The following is a 21,533-nucleotide window of genomic DNA, read 5'->3' as shown; positions in this document are numbered from 1 at the left end:
CCCAAAACCTAACATGCAAAAAAAAAAAAAAAAAAAACTCTCACCTCAAAAAAAAAAAAAAAAAAAAAAAAACATTTTATGATATTAAAATCAAATGGCACTCTTTCCCCAAAGGTAGAAACTTGGGGTTGCCAGAAGGTCTTTGTGTTTGTGCTTTGCCATCAGCTTCTAGCTGTCTCTGTTCGCCTGAGTCATAGAGAACTGACTGCTCCCGCTACGCCCTTCTCCTCTCCCAGGAGTAGACTGTTGTTGATTTTTACTTGGTTCTTGCTAGGCTGGGATAGGGGGTGCAGTGGAGGGTGGGAACAGGGTGATCTTTTGTTGTTCTGGTCTTAGGCCCTGTGTGTCTCAGCTGTAGGGGTGAAGTATTTTGTGATTTTTTTCTTCTGCCCAAGGAGTGAAAGAGTTTTTTTTTTTTTTTTTTCTACACTCTCCTTCCTTTGGCACTAATAGATCAACAGGGTTTGCTGCCCTTACCCCAGAGGCCAGAGGGAGGGCAGGGCAGGAGAGTAGGACTCTGGTTTTTTCATGGGGTTGGCAGGTTCCCTCCTCTGCGCCAGCATCACTAAGGGAGATTGTCTCTGATCTGCCTCGCCTCCAGACTTCCTCATTAGTGAACTGCTGCCCTGTCATGCCAGTCCACACTCAGCCTCTTGCAACCTTTACAATCTCAGCTGAATGCTTCTTACTATTGTCTGTCTCTTGTGTCCTGCCACAGTTGAGACAGTCTGCATGTCCCCACTTTCCGTAGAGGGGCTCGTCTTTCTTCAGGCTGCAAGGTTGCCTCGGAACCTCAGCCCTCCTACAAGTTCAAGAAAAGTTATAATTGATAGTTTATCCAGCTCTTTAAACATTTTAGCTGTGCACAAGTCTGTTCTTCATTCTGAGCTATTAATCTAGTTTTCATTTAACTTTTGTTTGCATAGAACACAGGGTTTGCAGATTGGGTTTGTGACTGGGGCAGGTTCTGACATGGTTTCTTAGAACGGGATCTACACGTGGCATCATCCATGATGAGCCAGAGCTGCTGGGGATTGGCCTTTACAGCCCCAGCCGTATGGCCTGCAGCACTCCTGTGACATAGGCCCAAGCATAGAAGTGTTTCGGCACAGCAGTAACAGCCTGGCACTGTACCACAGTGCTCACAGTGTGGGAAGAGGGCGAAGAGTAGACTGTTCTCCAGCTGGGAGAGTAGGCGTGGATGAGTAGGTGAGAGTGGGCAAGTCTAAGACAGAGCTGGCTTCTCAGCCTAGGAGGTCAGGCACATATCCTTACCTTTATTCACTGTGCCCTGCCTGTGGTTTGCATGTGAGAACACACATCTCTGTCCTGTGTACCGGGGTTGGCCCAACCTCATGGTTCAGGTTTAGCTCTTGTCATTAGGCATAGCTACAGTCTACTGTAATTACAGCAAACGCCCCACTGTTTAGTCACACAAACGTTTGCAAAGAGCATCCTTTCGATCGCATCCCAGTGGAAATCCATGATGATGAATAAATTCCTAGATTTGGATTTCTCAAAAGTTTGTTGTTTTGTTTAATATTTTTGATACAAGTTATCAAACCATCTTCCAAAACACATTTTACCACTCTGCTCTCTAGCCAATGAACACATTTTGCATGGCCCTGATTTAGGGTTGTTTTGGATGTTTGATAAACTTACATGTTTTGATGTTAGGACTGTAAATAAAATAGCATTCTAAGCCCCCCAACTTAGAATGTTACTGCCTCTTGGCTAAGGGGACCCCAAAGAAACCTAAGAAAAACTAGTTCAGGCTGCAGTGCGGGTGATAGGGGCAGACACACCGCTTTATATCCTTATCCCTTTGGAGTTTAGCCACAACTGACTAGCATTAACATTAAAATGGAGATCCTAATACTGACAGAACAGACTCTGTAGCAACCAGATACCACATTCCAACCTGACTCAGGTAGAGCATCACATGACCTGCCACCCCCATGAGAAAACCACAGAGCCCTACTCTCCTGCCCTGCCCTACCTCTGGCCTCTCGGGGAAGGGCAGCAAACCCTGTTGATCTATTAGTACTAAAGGAAGGAGAGTGGGGGGTGGGAACCTCACTCCTTGGGCAGAAGAAAAAATCACAAAATACTTCACCCCCACAGCTGAGACACACAGGGCCTAAGGCCAGAACAACAAAAGATCACCCTGTTCCCACCCTCCACTGCACCCACTATCCCAGCCTAGCAAGAACCAAGTAAAAATCAACAACAGTCTACTCCTGGGAGAGGAGAAGGGCGTAGCGGGAGCAGCCAGTCCTCTGTGACTCAGGCATACAGAGACAGCTAGAAGCTGATGGCAAATCACAAACACAAAGACCTTCTGGCAACCCCAAGTTTCTACCCTTGGGAGAAGAGTGCCATTTTGATTTTAATAGGATAATAGGCCCTGAAGGAAGCCACAGTATTTTATCCCGAAATACAACTTAGCATATTCTGAAATGGCCCTGTAAAGCTCTCTTGTGGGGGAAATTTTCATTCTGTAGAGAATCTCCATCCCTTACTAGGTCTTCTCCAGATAGTCTGACACCTTTTCAGGTCTGTTAAGAGACAGTCAGCAGATCTTCTCTATGAAGCGTGCTACCTGGAGACTTCATCTATATGACAAGAACTTGCACACCTCCATATCTAAACTCAAGCATTTCTTGATGCTAGATTCAACTCTTCAGATAGGGCTTAGTCTTGCAGCCAGCTGCCAGTTAGAACATCTCTGAATCGACCTGTGACCTGGAAGCCCCCCCTACCCCCACCCCATCCTGCTTTCCTAGGCCGAACCTATGTATACCTTACATGTATTGGTTTATGTCTTTGCCTATAACTTCTGTTTTCCTAAAATGTATAAAGCCAAGCCGTAACCCAGCCACCTTAGCACATGTTTCAGGATTTCCTGAGGCTATGTCATGGGCCATGATCCTTTACCTTGGCAAAATACACCTCTAAAGTGATTGAGACTTGTCTCAGATACTTTTTCATTTACAGAATGATTAACTTGATTGCTTTAAACCTTCAGGTTTGGAGTGGCCATCTTTTGGTTACAAACTGCATGCCTCTAGCCTTCTCTTAGAAGATGACACTACATGCCAAATTTTTTTAATTTCAAGGACATTCTTTATATAAAATCTGTGTTCTTGTGGATAAATTTCCTCAAAGAACTCAGAAGAAATTCTTGACTGAAGGGAACTAAAAATAAAGACCGAGTGAATGTCACAAACACTGAGAACAGGTTTTGAAAAGGTCACTGTGGGGTAAATGAAGACCCTGTTCAGTGGTCTGAAAATTAATTGAAAGGCCAACAGAATGACGCCTGGAAGGGTGACCATATGGGGGGGGGGAGACAGTTTCTGTCCACCAGGCCTGCCTCTCCGCTTTCAGTGACGCTGACCATTCACCTTTATCTGAGTGGTTCATTTCAGGCAAGCACCTGAGCCTGTCAGGACAGAGGCATCTCTCCATTCTCTCAACAGCCTGTTTCTTTCTCAAATAAAATCACATATTTCAATTTTCTTATGATGCTTCCCAAATCCATGTAGTTGTGGTGACGTCCCCACCCCCTTGCCCGGCACTCACTGGTCAAGCCCTCTGAATGGAGGCCTGGCTACGTGTGTGGCCCACTGCCACACCTCCACCTCTGACAGGTGGGCCCTGAGGCTGATGGAGAGTCCAGGGCACCCTGCCCACCGGAGACCCTCAGCTTTGATCTGTTTTGTTTTTGAGGTTCCAAGTAAGATTATTCTTTAGGGAGGAAAAAATAGCTCTGTGTACAGGGGCAATACTAAGAAAACAGTTGCTTTTCTGTACTTCAGGTCTTCTACTGAGTTTGTAACCTGCTCTATCTTATAGAGTCGTTTTGCTTTCATGGTTATTACTCCTTCCTTCTGATTTTGGGGTGGTCGAGTGTCTGTGTGTGTATTGGCTTGTTTCTTTTTCTTTCTTTTTTTGAGTCAAAATCTTGCTCTGTCTGTCGCCTACACTGGAGTGCAGTGGTGTGATCTTGGCTCACTGCAACCTCCACCTCCCAGCTTCAAGTGATTCTGCCTCAGCCTCCTGACTAGCCAGGATTATAAGTACCTACCACCATGCCCTGCTAATTTTTTTTTTTTTTTTTTTTTGTATTTTTAGTAGAGATTAGGTTCACTATGTTTGCCAGGCTGGTCTCAAACTCCTGACCTCATTATCCACCCGCCTTGGCCTCCCAAAGTTTTGGAATTACAGGCATGAGCCACTGTGCCCAGCCGGATTGTTTCCTTTGAAGAACCTCATGGAGAAGTTTATCTTAGATCTTAGAAGTACCAGGTTGTCTTCTTAAGTCATAGGTTTGGTTTTGTTTCAGGAAATTCATGTTAATGGGGTTTCCATCCTTGCTCTGACCTTTAGAAACACCAGAACTAAGTATGTGGCGTGCTTTCAGGAGCTAACCACAAGACTGACTCTTTGTGTGTGGTGGTTCCACTGCTAGCTTCTTGTTAGGGTTTAATTGTTACACTTTCAGTAGGCTTTGCCTTTGCCTTTGTAGTTTTAAGGAGGGGGAATCTATAACATATACTAATACATTGTAACTAAGTATTGACAGGCATGGTAGCAGATGAGACGCAGTTAAAATTAATGTAGATGTTACTCTAGTTTAATGGGGGCAGAAGGCAGAAGTTAATTGTCCTGTGGTGTACTCTGCTGTTTGAATATTAAGAAATGGATAGAAATGGCAGCACTGAAGAAGGATTAAAAGTATAGATGGCAAATTTTCGTTCAGGCTATTGCTGTTGGCATTGCAGATAGAAGGCTGAAGTAGACATTACTATGAATATTAGCAAACACTTTTAACCGCGCCTTACTCTGGGCGATTATATAGATATACTTGCAAATCAGGTGTTTGAAGTTTTACCCTCTCAGGTGAACTAGGGGTGGAAAATCAGCACTTGAACATTTTAGCTTAGAATACATTAGATGCAATAACTAGGTTGAGTTAATTTTCTTTGGAGTAGAAGTTTGCTTGTAGCACTCTTCGTATATCTAACCAAGATAGTATCTTCCTTTAATATCTAGGTTTTGAAACTAATGGCCACACACTGTTAATGAAATAGAGAAATTAGATTGTAATTGATCAGTTATCTTATGAAAACAATAGTTGCAAAAGCCAGTTGGTTCTAAGAGTCAAGATAAATATGAAGAAAAGTATTCATGATTCAATCCCGTGTCAAATAGAGTAGAGTCATTTCTGCAGGAAATATAATTTTTGAAGATGTGATCAATAATAAGATCCCACTGCTGGAGACTTATACCATGTAGTTAGCTATTGTTATTCTTATATTTTCATTTGCCTTTTCTTGGTTGTTGTAGTTCATTAATTCTTCGTTACTCTCTGCACTAAAAAGAAAGGTTGAGTGATGTTCTGTTCCTTTTTTTTGGTACGTTAAGGTGAGATTGTAACATGCAGATTGTTGCCTTTTTCTCTCCAACATTTGATTTCTTTTCAAAGCTATTAATAAGGAAATAACTAAATTTAAAGTACCACCTGTCTTGTTTAATTTACTTCAGGAATTTATCCCAATATGCTTAGTTAGAATGATAGGATTAATATTGCTTAGTAATTTCTGATTTTTTTAGTTTCAGTTTGTCAAAAGTAAAACTAAAATTAATAGCTTGAATTTGCATCCGTAATTAAAGGTCGACCACGCTTGAATAAAATTTTCCATTAACTACTTCAAATAATGTAGTTCACTTTTAAGAATTTCAGTTTCCTCAGTGTTTTTAACTTTGATTCTAAAATGTTGATTGTAGCGATCGTTTTGAAACTGCTTTATCTCCATGTATGTTTTGAAGAACTGAGTAAGGATGAGCACTTAGATTTCCTTTGGGTTACTAAAGACTTTACTGCTTTTCTGATTTAGGAGTCCAAATCCCCTTAGGGATTAATGCTTTCAGAAGGAGCTCAGCACAACTCGAAATGAAGATTAAAATTGACACAGGATTCTTCTACACATAGAAATCTATAAGTGTGGGCCTTTATACCACAGAACCTTCAGATGTGGGCAAGGACACTTGATGGTAGTTGAACCCTGCACTCACTGTACAGCTTTGCATAGTTTGTGGTGATATTGCTAATTAGAGTGTTTTGTTCTGGAAGACAAGAACAAAACAAGTTCAAGTTGTTTTCCTTATCCTACTGTCAGAAAGTCATTCAGCAAAGTGAGTATCTTTAAGAGTGAGGCTCCTGCACAGAACCAGAGGCACAAGTTTGATGAGGCCTGGATCCTACCCTTCGGTACATGTGTGGCCTATGTGTGTAGATTAACACAGGCTGGCTGGCATACAGCAGTTCCAGGCCGTAAAAAAAGAAGTAACAGTTTATTATGAAGGTGTTGTCTCTAAGCTAAGATAGCCTGAAAATTGGCTAGAGATTCTTGCACAGTTTATCATTGATAATACAAGTTAAACTAACCCCTGCCTGAAATGCTTGGAGCCAGAAGTGTTCCAGATTTCACATTTTTCAGATTTTGTAATATTTGCATTATACTTACCAGTTGAGCATCTCAAATCAGAAATCCACAATGAGCATTTCCATTGAGTGTTATGTTGGTGAAAAGTTTCAGCTTTTGGAGCATTTTGAATTTGGGGTTTTCGGGTTACAGATAGTAACCTCTCTCAACATGTAAAGGATTTTACATCCTGGTATCCCTGCTTCTCCATCCCAGGAGAACTACCGTGAAGACATTTAGCAAGGAATGGAAGTAATCACAATCTATGATTTTAATCTTTTCTGAGAGTTTTATTATAATTACTAATTAAACACATTCTAGATAATTTAGGGAAATATAATATAACTTCAAAATATTAAAATTACCACATGATCCAGCAGTTCTGTTTCTAGGTACATACCCCAAGAATTGGAAGCAGGGTGCCGAAGATACCTTTGTATCCCTATGTTAAGATCATTAATAGCTAAAAGGTGGAAGCAACCCACATGTCTGTCATCAGCTGAACAGATAAAGAAAATATGGCCTGTCCACCATGGAATATGATTTGGCTCTAAAAAGGAGGGAGATTCTCACGCATGCTGCAACATGGATGCACCTTGAGGACATGGTGCACAGTGACATAAGCCAGTCTAAGAAAGATAAATAACCAAACAATTCCACTTACAAGAGGTTCCTACAGTAAACTAGAGTGGTGGTTTGCCAGGGCTTGCGTGGCGGGACTGGGAAGTTGGTATTTAATTGGAGCCTGGGGAGATGGAAAGTTCTGGAAATGGATGGTAGTGATGGTTGCACAGTAGTGTCAGTGTGCTTAATGCCATCAAACTGAACACTTTAAAATGGTCAGTCGTATGCTCTGTGCACTGTATCACTATACAAAATCCTCTAGATTCTGTAAGTAGGACTTTTGAAAAATATACGTATGGCATCACTGTCATTATTTAAAGACACAGTCCATAGGGGTCCCCAATGAGACAGGGCTCTGCTGCCAAGCCTAGGGTGTGTCATGCAAACAGTAGAGGGTACCTTTCCTGGAACACCGATGCCCCAGAAGCTCTCAGCAGTAGGAGCGATAAAAGTAGGAGTGGTTAAAATGAAATGGCAGAGCTCATGTATTAATCAGATTTGTTCAGATTGATTTGTTTGTTTATTTATTTACTTGAGATGGAGTCTTACTCTGTCGTCCAGACCGGAGTGCAGTGGCGTGATCTCTGCTCACTGCAACCTCCACCTCCCAGGTTCAAGCGATTCTCCTGCCTCAGCCTCTGGAACAGCTGGGATTACAGGCACGCGCCACCGCACCCAGCTAATTTTCGTGTTTTTAGCAGAGACAAAGTTTCACCATGTTGGCCAGGCTGGTCTCAAACTCCTGACCTCGTGTGTGTGTGTGTGTGTGTGTGTGTGTTGGCCAGGCTGGTCTCAAACTCCTGACCTCGTGTGTGTGTGTGTGTGTGTGTGTGTGTGTGTGGTTTCTTAGTAACTGCACCAACAGGATACATCCCTGAGCCATTCCACTGGAAAAATAGTGGCCTTCAACCCAGCTGTAGCCTTCACCAGGAGGGAAGGTCAGTTTCAGCTTCAGGGTAGGTGGGTGAATAGATTAAATAGGACAGAGATGGGTATGTTTTAAGCACAAGGCACCTTCTTTATCATTGTTACTTATCTGTGTTAATTACCTGAACTTGAACAATCCTTCCTCTGATTTATGGGAATTGTTACTGCTGGTGTAATCTCAGTCTTCTGACCTGAACCATTTCCCCTGGGTTACCCTGAATATACTGTTTTGGGCCTCAAATACGCAACATCAGCAATGGACACCAAACACATAGATTCTGGAGTGGGTCCTCAGCCTCGGGGTGAGTCTGATCACACACCACAGGGCCTGAGCTCTGCCCAGAGTTCTCAGTTCTCAGGTGCCTGCAAGTATGGCCCAGGAGCATTTGTTGTTTTTTTTGTTTTTTGTTTTTTTTTAACTCAAGATGTATGTACATATTACAATTATGTACAGTGTAGTATTTTGATGCATATGTATAATATGTAATGATCAAATCCGGGTAATTAGCAAATCCATCACTTAAGACATTTATCATTTATTTTGGGAACATTTTAAATCTGCTCTTCTGCCTATCTGAAAATAAACAATAAATTGTTGCTAATTATAGTCATGCTGCTGTGCCACAGAACACTCAGAACTTACTCCTCCTGTCTAGCTTTAATTTTGTTTCTGCTAACTGACCTCTGGCTCTTCTCCTTCCTCCGCCCCCTACTTCCCAGCCTCTAGTAACCACTGTTTTACTCCTTATGAGGTCAACTTTTTAGCTTCCACATATGAGTGAGATCATGCAGTATTTGTCTTGCTGTGCCTGGCTTATTTCACTTAGCATAATGTCCTCCAGGCTCACCCATGTTGCCCCAAATGACAGGATTTCACTCTTTCTTTGATGCTGAATGAGACTCCATTGTGAGTATGTACCGACATTTTCTTTATCCATTCATTTGTTGGTGGGCACTTAGATTGGTTCCATATCTTTGCTATTGTGAATACTGCTGCAGTAAACATGGGAGCGCAGATTCCTCTTTGACATGCTGATTTCATTTGCTTTGGATAAATATCTTAGTCAAAGGATTGCTGGATCATATGGTAGATTTATTTTTGAAGAAACCTGCATAGTGTTTTCCATAACGGCTGTCCTAATTTATATTCCTACCAACAGTGGATAAGAAAGAGTCCCCTTTTCTCCAAGGAGCTGTTAAAAGTCCCCTAGCAATCCCATTGCTGGGTCAGGGTGAGAAGCCCTGCTGTCAGGCAGCACACTGCACTTGCCACATCTACTACAACATTATTGTATGTCTCTAGGTTCACAGTTCTGTGGTTTAATCAAGCTAGTCTTACTTAGTTTTAGGAAATTATAATTAATTATCTAGAGTTTATTTAAAGATACATCATCTCATTAATTGGTAATTTTGTCTCAAAATAGTTTTTGTTTTTTTTTTTAAGTCTCCTCATTGCTTTTGGCACTTAATATTTTGGGGTTGATTCTCTCTGAAAAGTTAGCTATGAAAGAGAAGCATCTTAATTGCAGAAACCATAGCTTATATTCTTCTCTCTGATGATTTTCAGAATGCTCCCTAAGCCTGTGGGTCTCCGGTATTTAATGTTCTCATTCTGTGGTTTGCTGTTCACCTGCCTTCTTTATATTTTAGCTTTCTCAAGTTATTTAGCAGTTTCAAGGAATTATTTGTATGTTTCATGGACTAAAATGACTTATGCCTCCTCTGTTCTCAGGATTTCTTTTGCTTTGAAAGTGAGTTTAAAGCATTCTCTGAATGTGGTATTTGGTAGTAAGCATTTCCATCCTCACTCCTTATTGAGCTCTTGCTGGTTGGTTTGTATGGCATCTTGAAGCATATCATTAGCTAGATAGTTTTATTTTTAGGGCCAGGTCTAAAACATGGCTGTGAATAAATTTTTTCTTGAGTCAACCAAAAAATGAATGACTTTGATACTGAGCAGTGGAAAGGAAAACTTACAGTGAGTTCTGCTATAATGTGATATATGTGTTCCTAAAAATCGCCACACACTGCAAAATCATGCAATAAAAACTACAGGGCTTGTGGGGAAATGAGATTAGAGGCACAGCCCTCACAAACTTTGTCATGGGCACATTAAAAAACAAGAAAGGACCCTAATAGAAACAGTAGCACAATTTCCAGTATCAAATAGTTAAGAAAATCAAGTACTACAGTAAATATGGTACTTTATCTTGAAAAGGACAGCAGAAATTTGCCTGTGGAAGTGGGCACTGGGAGGGTTGCAGCTTGTGGTTACTGTGAAGCAATAGAAGGACTGCAGTCTGAAATCATACAGAAAGTTGTAAGACCTGATGTGGGCGGGCAGCTGTTTGAGTGTGATTTGTGTGTGTTTTGTGTATTCCTGCCCAGCCATTTTCAGCTGGGTGCAGTTGTATGTTCACTGACTTTCTCCAGACAATTGTGCATAAACGTGAAATTCGCAGTATACTCAGATTGTTCCTAATGAGTCAATTGTGTTACAGCAAAACATGATTGCAGTCCTAATGGTATATCAGTGTCTTTCTTAGAGATGGCAAGAATGAGCACATATGGGGAACTATCTATTGAATGGCTTATACCAGCTTATATAGATTTGTGATGGATGTATCCTCATCACAGGAGCTACTCTTAGACTAACTCTAGCTCGTCGTTTTCCCCTGTACTAGAACTGTGCTCTTCATGTAGATTTATAACATACAACTAGTTAGGTATATTTCACTCATTACTCTTTTCAAAAATTTCTGAGCCTGTCTCCCTGCTAAATCCCAACCACTGAGCATTTGACTGGAAGTCTTCTAAAATCAGATTAGCCTTTAACTTGGAGACCCCTATGGATAGGGAACTGGAATTGAAGGAGCTGGAACAAAGACCCTTTTACAATTGTTTGTCAAGAATTTATTTAACACATTATGAAGAAAAGAGGTGTTGATGTTTAAAGCCTACTTTTACTTCCATGTTCATATGAAAAGTTGTACTTAAAGAATATTTTCAGATTACATAATCTGAATAAAATTGTAAGGTTTTGTATAGTTAATTAGGATTATGTTCAATATATGTACATAGCAATATTTTGAAATATTAAGAGAGAGCTATTAATTCTGTAGATGCTGTAGTCCTTGCTCTTTAAACCAAAGACAACAGTGGTCATGAATATCCAAGATAGTTAAAAACAGTTTTTGAACTCTTTTTGCAGCTGAGTCCCTTCTGCCTTGAAAACATAGTAAAACTTGTTAACTTTTGATTAGACAATTTAAACTAAAATATAATTGGAGAAACACCAGTTAATCTTTACCTAATGAAGAATAATTTCTGAGACACTTTTATATGGATTTTAGATGCTATAGTATGATTTCCGGTGCTTTCTTGATTATGTCAGTAATGTAGGAATTTACAAAATAGCAAGAAGAATTATTCCATGTCTCTCTCAACAAGAAAGAGCCATTATTAACGTTTCTATAATTTACATTCCTAGAAAACTCACATGGAAACATTGATATCTATCTGTCCACATACCTCTTTTGTTATCTTTCATTTTTATATTTTTTATGTATGACTTTGGGGATGGGCCATGAAAGGACACAAGCTTGGGAATCAGATCTCAGGTACCACACACCTTTCAGGTGTGCTGCAGGGATTTAAATCAGATTTTATGCTTAGGAGCTCAGCATGTGTAAGGGGTGATGTAAATGGTAGCTGCTGCTGTGATGCACTTATTGACCTGTATTCTTTAAAATCTTGACAATCACAATAGCTATATAATATTATGTCAGGTACATGTGTGCCATAATTAGTTTTACTATTTCCTTACCACTAGGCACTAAGTTTAGGGCTTGTGACAATTTTAAAAGTAAAGCTGAATACCTTTTGTGTGCAAAAACATATCCTCATATACTTTCTATTTTAGGAGTAAAATTATAAAGGTAGAATTACAAGGGCAGGGGTTGATCTCCATATCTTACAAAATGGCTTTCTAGGAATGTACCAATTTATGTATATGTGCCCTTTGCTAGCCTTAAGTTGTCATATTTAAAAGTTTTATATTCTGAAAGTAAAAATAATGTGTCTTTCTTTTTTTACTCAGATCAATTTCTTGTTTTAGCGTTTTCATTCCATCATTCAAATTTGCTGTACACGTGGTGTGTGTGTGTGTGTGTGTGTGTGTGTGTGTGGGTGTGGGTGTGGGTGTGGGTGTGGTCTGTCTTTTGAGATGGAGTCTCACTCTGTCCCCCAAGCTGGAGTCCAGTGGTGTGATCTCGGCTCACTGCTACCTCCATCTTCCAGGTTCAAGTGATTCCCCTGCTCAACCCTTAGAGTAGCTGGGCTTACAGGCATGTGCCACCACACCCAGCTAATTTTTGCATTGTTAGCAGAGACAGAGTTTCACCATGTTGACCAGGCTAGTCTCGAACTTCTTGACCTCAAGTGTTCCACCTGCCTTGGCCTCCCAAAGTGTAGGATTACAGGCATGAGCCACTGCACCCAACCTTGTGTGTGGGCGTAAAAACAGACCTATGTTTTGGTCTGTTTATGCTTTGCAGTTATTAGTGCTTTAATGATAAAAAAAAAAAAATACTAGCCTTTCATCTGTTCAACTTTCAACTTTCATGTACTCAAAATTTTTAACCTTTTTTCTGTCCTTTTTATGTTTAAGTTCTTCATCTAGAAACTTTACATGTTTTTATGCTTTTTATTAAATAAGACTTTTGCTGTTCATTAAATGGTTTATATCAGCTTATTGGTTTTTGGTACATATATCCTCATCATAGAAGCTATTCTTAGACTAACTCTAGCTCGTCATTTTCCCCTGTGCTAGAGCTGTGCTCTTCATGTAGATTTATAATGTACAAATAGTTAGGTATATTTTACTCATTATTCTTTCCAAAAAAATTTGGCTCGTCTTCCTGCTAAATCTTAACCACTGAGCCTTTGATTGGAAGTCTACTATAGTTCAAATTAACTTTAAAGTGTTTGATGTTCTCCAAAATCATGACATTCCCCCGCCAACCTTTTTTTTTTTCTTTTTCTTTTTTTGGTCTTTCTGTATTTCTTAGTACAACTTGATGTTTTCTGCTTGTTTATTCTAATTTTTTTTAAGTTGTTTATTCATAATTTTAGTTAGGGATTATGTGTGTGTGTATTTTTAATGTGTGTTTATTTTCTAAATAGTTTCCAGAATCTAGAAATACTATTGTTTAGTGTATTTTTGCTATTCTTGCCCTTGAACTAAGTTATCTCACAACATCTTAAAATGCGCTTTTGGCATAAACCATCAAGTATTAGCAAAGTAAGATTGTGCTTCCATGAGTAATGGGTAAAATTGGTACGTGGTTTTACTCTGTGGCATTTGTGTGTAGTCAGAGTTAAGTTATCTTTGCAAAATTGATTGGATGAATTTTCTTCCTTTTCTCTGTGTTCTGCGACTATTGTTACTCCACAGCTATTCCTTAACCCACATAGCCTGAGAAACTGTTTTAAGAAGTAATTCTTTAATGATTTTCTTTTTTCTCTTTCCTTGTTTTTTTTTTTTCTTTTTCTTTCTGCTACATCAAAGATCAATCTTGAGAATTTATATTTTTCCAGAGAATAGTCATTTGCTTGAAGATTTTAATATATTTGTATAGTATGTACAAAGTGGTTTTTATTCATTTTTGTTAGGTTGGTATGAAAGCAGGGGAGATATTGTTTCTTTGATGAAGCCAAGGAGTTACTACTGTCTACATTTAGTTAATTACACTTAATATGCAGTCTGTGCAGGTTCCTTTTTACCCGTATATTTACTGGTCTGATACTCTTCATTCCTTTGTATATATTCAGGCTTCTATCGGGTGTTGTTTTCCTTCTGCCTAAAGAACATTTAACATTCCTTACAGTACAGATCTGCTAGTAACAAATTCTCTCAGCTTTTATCTACAAATGTGTGTTTGTTTCTCCTCTGTTTTTGAATGACATTTATGCTGCATATGTGCTGTGTATATGGGTTGGCTTTTTTTTTTTTACTTTATATACTTGAAAGGTGCCATTCCATTTTCTTCTGTCTTGTATACTTTCTGAATGTAATTATTGAGTTGTTCTGTAATTCTCTCTGCAATCTTTTTGTTCTCAAGTTATCAGCAGATTATAATAGGCCTTGGTTTGGGGTTTGTGTGTGTTGTATTTATCATAATTGGTATTTTTTAAGCTGCTTGGATCTGTCAGCTTCTGATTTTTATCAGACATTGGGAAATTTTCCACTACTATTTCTGCAAATATTTTATTTGAATGCATGCACACACCCACACCCATACCCCTACCCTTTCTCTGAGACTCAAATTACATATATGCTAGACCGCTTAATATTGTACCACAGGGCAATCAGGTTCATTGTTTCTTCTGTTTCTTCTCCTGTCATACTGCATTTTGGACAGAGCCTATTGCTGATCTTTTATTGTCTAATCTGTTAAACATATCCAATGAAATTTTTATTTATAATCTTTCATTTCTGCATTATGTTCATGTTTTCCTTTAAATCCTTGAGCACATTGAGATTATTTATAACAGTTTTGAAGGTGTTCTTTTCTGTTAATACTATCATCTCTCATTTTTAGTCTTTTTTAATTAACTGATTTAATGTTAGTCACTGGTTCTATTTTCCTGCTTCTTTGCTTGTCTAGTAATTTTTGGTTGGTTGCTGAACATTGTGATTTACATTTTGGGGTGCTGGATTTTGTTGTATGCTTTTTTAAAGTAATAGATTTGTTTGGGCAGGAAATTGTTAGTTGCATATCACTTTGATCCTTTCACATCTCATTTTGAAGCTTTGTTAGTGAAATTTTGAGTACTCTTTATTATAGAGCTAGATTAGTTCCACTGCTGATATGTGCCTGATCCTGGGGTCTCTCTACTGAATGCCTCATGTATTTGTTGAAGTCTCTGCTCTGGCTGATGAGGACTTCCAGCCCTAGGCAAACTTGAGATTTTTCAGTTTATAGGTCTCTGGTAATTGTTCTTTTCTCAAAAGTTGTTTGCTGCCCAGCCTTGTAGAGTTTTTCCCTGTGCATGATGAGATTGGTTCAGCTAAGACTCAAGGGGATCCCTAGCCTCTTCTGGAACTTTTGTCTGTGTAGTTCCCTCCTTTTCTTTATCATGCCTCACAAATTACTGCCTCCTGGGCCTCCTCCAACTCATCTGTGCTAAGACAGCATTTTTGCCAGCTATGTCTGGGTTTCCCCTTGCTGCACCTGCAGTGTGGCAGCTGTTCTCGGCGGAAAGGCGGATGGACTGTTAGGCTTACCATATCTGTCTCTTTTCACTCTGGGAACACTGCCCCGCGCAGCCTGTGGTCCTGTGCCTGCACACAGTTGTTTTGTGTATTTTATTTAGTTTCCTAGTTTTCAGTGGCAGGTGAAGAAGCAGAGACATTGCTTTCTTAAGATGGCTAGTGAGTTTCACAAGTCATTGTTAGAGACTTGCACTTTTTGAAGCAGTGATATTTAACAGATTCACCATATGTATTTGAGGGTATCCTTTTTGCTCTTCAACATATTAAAATAAAATGAATTATTGGAAGAGATACCAAAATAGGTTTCTTTCCCAGTCAGATTTTATGTTAATAAATCCTAGGAAAGCCTTGATAGTCTCTGAACCCAAATCTGTAAGGAGCTCTGAGTTCAGAGAGGCAACTTGTACCCCTGTGTTTGCATGAGAGTTGGTATTCCAGGGGAGTCGCACTAATTTCCACAGTTTATTGGAGGGGGGGGGGATTTTTTTTCTGAATCTCAGTATTTACCTTTTGTTTATTCATTAGCAGCTAATTCTGCTCTGAATTTTAGAGCTTACCATCCCTGGCTTGGCTTGAGTTAATGAGCTGTGTGACCCTTGGCCAGTCACTTAGCTATTCGTCTCTAAACTGAGGGATCTGGACTAAAGGGACATGAAGGTCCCTTCCATGAGTGTACTGAGTAAATATGTACTGAGTGTTGTGTGCACCAGGGATACATGAGTGGATAAGACAGGCGAGGACCCTGCCCTTACACAGCTTAGTGGAGTACATAGATGATACAATATAAATAAAAATAGAATGAGAAAGAAATAACTTTCAGAGGTGCTTTGAAGAAAACAAACCAGGGTGATATGAAGTGCTGTTGGGAGGGACCAGCCTTAAGATGTGAGGTCCAAGAAGGCTTGTCTGAGGTGCTGAAATTTTAGCTGCCGTCCAGATGAGCAGAAGACACTGGCCATTTGAATTCCAGGTCATAGGTGTTCTAGGCAGATGGAAGAGCACGTGCAAAGGTCCTGATTTGGGCACAACCCTGGATGGTGTGAGAACACTGTGGCTCGATTGTCTTGAGTGGTGGGCATATGTGATGATCAGGGTAAATCTTGCTCAGTGCTGGTAATCTGTGACTGCAGGATTTGATCCTGCTGTGAAGACTTCTCTACCTAAGTAGTACAGAGTTCAGTGTCACATGCTTGCACAGATGAGTAACGGAGTGCCAGGAATTACATTGGGCATGGGGTGTGGTGAGTCTGAAGGAGCAGGTACCTCACTGGCACTAGGAGCCAACACAGTTTTAACACAGGAGGCAGAAGGCCAAGTTCAGTGGTCTTGGTCAGCATGAGCCAAAATGAATCCATTTTTAAATTTGCAGAACCACAGATAGTTCCGTAGGCACTGTTGCCTCAAAGAAAATGCTGAGCTTTTCCTAAGGCTTAGATATAAAGGCTACATGGACTTTATATTGGAGAGTTTAAGGAATGTGTGCCTTTTACATAGAGAAAGGAAAGACACTGAAAGCAAGAGCAGTCAGAGATGGGGAGAGCAGACCTGAAGCCAGTCAGCTTTATCCTGGTGGGAGGCAGGTGTCGTAGCCATTGGGGCTGCCATAACAAAACAGCATAAACTGGGTGGCTCGTAAATATACAACAGAATTATTATGTTAATTATTCTCATAGTTCTGGAGAGAACCCTAAGATTAGGGTGCCAGCAGGTTCAGGGTCTGCTGCGGGCTCACTTCCTGGTTCACAAATAGCAACTTTTTGCTGCATCCTCACATGGCAGAAGGCCCAGGGGTCTCAGCCCTCATTTAGAAGGGCACTAATCCCATTCATGAGGGCTCCACCACCATGACCTAATCACCCCCAAAGGCCCCACCTCCTGAGAACATCACCTTTTCGGTGAGGATTTCACCACAGGAATTTGGGTGAGACACAGCATTTGGGCCATGGCACCAGCCCTTCCCTGTGTTGCCAGGATGCTTCTTTTTGTGCTTTGATACAGCAGTGATTAAAAATCCCGCTCAGGTTGAGGAGCTCTCGCTTGGCATTACTAGCTGCTGGCATGTGTAGTCTGAAGGAACCCCCTTCTTCTGAGAAGGCCCAGAGTCTCCACAACTGTCTCCTTTCCCAACATGCCACCACCGTGTCACGTGGCCTCTGCCTGCCTCTGCACAACATTGTTCCTGGTGTGATCTCTTTTTAGGCAGAGAAATCATTGCTATCGGCCCTCACCTAAGTGGCAGTGTCTCCTCACCTGCACTTTTAACATCTTGGGACCTGCACATGTGTGTTTTTTATTGATTGGTTTTTAGCTGTCTTTCACCTATGGTCTGGCTTCCGCTCTTGACGCCGTAGTGAAGCATTGCCCACATTTACGAATGGCCTCTCATGTCCCCCCACGTTACCTCTTCTACATTCTCCTCCACCTCTGCAGCACATGCCCCTGCAGACACATCGTCACTGCTGTGGCCTGCTCTCCTTCCTTTGAGGAAGCCAGTTTTGATTGCCTTTCTGCTTCTCTGCTGCCTCCTGGCTCTGCCTGTGGCTCTCCCCAGCACTTCCCAGTTGGCTTCAGCAGGCTCACTCTCTGTCTCAGTCTTCCCTTGGGAGCTCATACCGTCAGTTCAACCACTTCTGGCGCCAACCCCAAGTACCTCTCTCCAACCCTATCTTCCCTCCCCTGATCTAGATGTGCGCTTTGGGCTGTGCACATCTCCACTGGGAGGCTCACCCTGGAGGAGACCGGGTGTCTCTCCCTCACCTCCTCCTTCAGCTACTCCAGGCCGCCCTGTGGAAGCCCCTCTCCTGCTCCCCCGGGTTCGTAGGTTCAGAATCATCCAACATCTATTTCTCTAGACTCAGAAGGTTTCTGGCCATGTTGACTCTGGGTCCCAGTTGAATGGGTTGAAGAATGATGTACAGAGAGAGAGGTGGAGACAGCAGGTGCAGGCAGGTTAGGCTGTGATGGGAGTGAGACTGCAGGACACAGCTGAGGGGAGGGACAGATTAGAGAGGGTTTCTGAGGGGAGACAAGATGCAAATGTTTTTAAACAAAGATGGGAGAAGGATCTGGTAGGGTGGTGGTTAAAAGAAAGAGAAAGTCTTTCCTGAGTTCCTCAGAGGAACTCAGCAACACCCTGGCTGACTGGTAACATCCAATCCAGTGGTCTTCAGTTAGAACTATTCCAGGCTATAAGTCCTTTGGAAACTTACAGAGATTTGACAGCAGTGGGGTAACAGAAGTCAGGATTATGTGTCACTACATTGTTGGTCATATTGATGAGTCACTGAATAGTAGTGTGTATTCCGGTGTGGACTGGAAAATGAATTACAGTGCAATCCTCCCATAGCCCTTGGCTGCCATGCATCCTTGGGAAAGAACAGGAAGCTGTGTTCTGATAGAGGAGCTGTTCTAAGATATTGTCAAAGGAATAACCATGAGATATAACAATGTATATCTCATGTATATGTACAAGCAAGGCAACAACGTGTAAGATATAGCAAAACACTGTGTCTAGTGTACTGCCGTCTGTGTTTTTAAAAGGGGGGTGGTAGTAATGGAGAAGTCTGTATTGGTATTTTCTTGTATGTCCATGGAGATACTCTGGAAGGGCCCCTGAGAAGCCAGCCCCAGTGGTTAAGAGGGCAAGGGGGGTCCTGTGCAAATAGGATCAGGTTGTGAGGGGCTTTCACTTTTATATCTTTTATGTTTTTAGAACCTTAGAACCATATGTATGTATTATAACCTCTTTAAATTTTTCAAAAAATTTGATTTAAAAAAAAAAAACAAAAAAAAAACCTCTGGCAGTTAAAGTATTATTTCCACCAGTTGAATGAAAGTCAAGTTGTTTTGCCAGGGAGGTTATTTGGCTCCTCTGACTGTCCATTCAGAGTTTTCTGGCGGCTTTGGTTTATTCTCTTCTGATTCAGAAGAGAATATTTCTGATTCATAATTCTTCATGCTCCACCCTCAGAGAACTTCAGCCATTGCTAATGTTACTAGTGAAGCCTGATCTTGTTTTCTTACCCTTCCTTCCTTTTCTCCCCATCCACTCTGTACGTCCATCACCACATTAGATCATATTTGGACAATTCATATGGAGAGGAGGGTAATTATATGCGTTCTTAACCGGGCGCAATGGTTCATGCCTGTACGTCTCAGCTGCTCAAGAGGCCAAGGTGGGAGGATCACTTGAGGCCAGGAGTTTGAGACCAGCCTGTGCAGCATAGCAAGACCCCATCTCAAGACCCCAGCAAAACACAGTTGCTGCTGTTGAGCTGTGACATAGGAGGGAACGTTGACAGGATGCTGCATGTGGTGAGAGAGAGGAGAGCTATCTGAGCTGCTTAGCAGGGCTGTTTGAAAAAGTAGTGGGACTGGGACAAGTAGTTGGACCTCCTGATAGTCCCCTTCCAGGGCTGTTAAGAAAGAACTCAGGTGTCCCACAGGGGCAGTGGTCTGAAGTGGTGGCTGCCACACAGCTCATGACCTGCAGAGATGGCTGGCTGCATCCCTGCGTCTACCCAGTTTATCTTGCCTTCAGAAAAAGAAGTTTCAACTAGATGGCCTTGACTCTGAGAATAACATATTTTCTTGAATCGTTTTCCTTTCTTTCTTTCAGCTTCTCAAACCTGGAATAGATACTCTCCATGAAACCCATTCTGTCTTGATTCTGTCCTTTAAAAAAAATCTCTAACTGTATAGCTTCCTTTCAATAAGTACATCTCCATCTTTATTTTTTAGGCAAGATAAACAAAAATGTGATTTTCTTGTCAGACACTGAAAGAGAACAAGTGGCTTTAAAAGCAGACTTTGATTTCATAAAGGTTCTAAGTTTTAATGCTCTTATATTGATACATTACATCCTAAGTGTATAATGAACATTTTTATCCCATTCAAAGATGGCACTAGGGAGTGAAGTGGTGGTGGGACGTCACAGACCACTGTGATTTCAAACTCTCGGCAGGTACATCGCCGTTCATGGATGCATTAACAGCCAATGGGACAACCAACATACAGACATCTGTTACAGGAGTGACCACCAGCAAAAGGAAATTTATTGACGACAGAAGAGACCAGCCTTTTGACAAGCGATTGCGTTTCAGCGTGAGGCAAACAGAAAGTGCCTACAGATACAGAGATATTGTGGTCAGGAAGCAGGATGGCTTCACCCACATCTTGTTATCCACAAAGTCCTCAGAGAATAACTCACTAAATCCAGAGGTGAGAGGCGCTCTTGGGCTGGCGTGGGCTTCACGCTTCTCCCTGCCTGATTTCCGGGCCTGCTTGGCAGCATTGGCTCTTCCTGTGCTCTTTCTTTTCCTTTTGGGCCATCTTCCAATGCCCACTGGACGGGAGGGAACAGAGGGGAAGTTTCGGGCTTTGCTCCTTGTCACACCTCCGACAGCCATGAAGTCAGGATGCTTGGCGTGTGCTGAGTATCCATCCCCATTCTCCTGGGTGTGGGCTGTGATGGCACCCAGGGCTCTGTGCCTCTGTGGTTCACCTCCTGCCTGGAAGCTCTTCATCTGGCGGACACGGGGCCTCCATGAAGGCACATGGAAAATGTGTGTGCACGCGCTTTGCTTTAGCTTTCATCAGATTCTTAAAGGGTTCTTTGTGCAGAAGGAATTTAAATGCCCTGGGGATCTCAGTCCCATCAGAATATGTATCATCTGGCCAGTCCCCAGATATCATCAGAGGTTCTAGCAGATCACACAGCTACAGGGATTTCCACACATGCTTATTGCTGATAGTGCCTAGTAAGTCAGCTTTCCAGAACTGGTTGTTGGAAAGATTAGAACATGAATGTTCTGAAGTTTGTGGAGTTGGGGGTATTTGAACCTAACCTATACCTTACCAAAATTTTAAAGCCTAGTAGTTTGTTTTCCACTTGTGAGTAGCTAGGTTGAGTTTTTTTTTTTCCAGACAAGAAAACCCAACTACAGAAAGTGTGTGCATTTGTCCAGGGTCACATAACAAAGCAGGTCAAAGCTGGTCCTTGGTACATTTTTAGACTGCAGAGTCCCTTTATTGGTTATTTTTAAATGCATCATAGAGATCATTTAAAATGATTTTATGCCCTAAAATTACCTGTCCATGCTCATGTGCTTGGACTTAACACACTTACACACCAAGCTATTGAGTTTCTGTCCCAAGTGTAATAGGGTGATTTTTAAAACAAAACAAAAAACGGTAGAACTGAACAAGTTTCTTTC

General features: G+C 41.3%; 1 protein-coding gene across 2 annotated transcripts in view; it reads left to right on the top strand.

Annotated features, from left to right (window-relative positions):
- Positions 1–21,533, top strand: part of CDYL (chromodomain Y like) — a 60,981-nt gene that overhangs the window by 21,515 nt on the left and 17,933 nt on the right. The window contains exons 1-3 of one of the 2 annotated variants that reach the window (XM_032250049.1): positions 4,363–4,366; positions 5,388–5,391; positions 20,282–20,538. In XM_032250049.1, coding sequence (XP_032105940.1) covers positions 20,296–20,538 — 243 coding nt within the window. In that variant the 5' untranslated portion in view covers positions 4,363–4,366; positions 5,388–5,391; positions 20,282–20,295. Of the gene's footprint in view, positions 1–4,362; positions 4,367–5,387; positions 5,392–20,281; positions 20,539–21,533 lie in introns of those variants that run through there. The other variant, XM_032250048.1, reaches the window with a different exon arrangement.

Source organism: Sapajus apella, unplaced genomic scaffold, assembly GCF_009761245.1.
Source record: "Sapajus apella isolate SASKATOON/1434 unplaced genomic scaffold, GSC_monkey_1.0 scaffold70, whole genome shotgun sequence".
NCBI classification, from domain to species: Eukaryota; Metazoa; Chordata; class Mammalia; order Primates; family Cebidae; genus Sapajus; species Sapajus apella.
The sequence above is the reverse complement of the archived record's forward strand: the minus strand, read 5'-3'. Positions and strand labels throughout refer to the sequence as shown.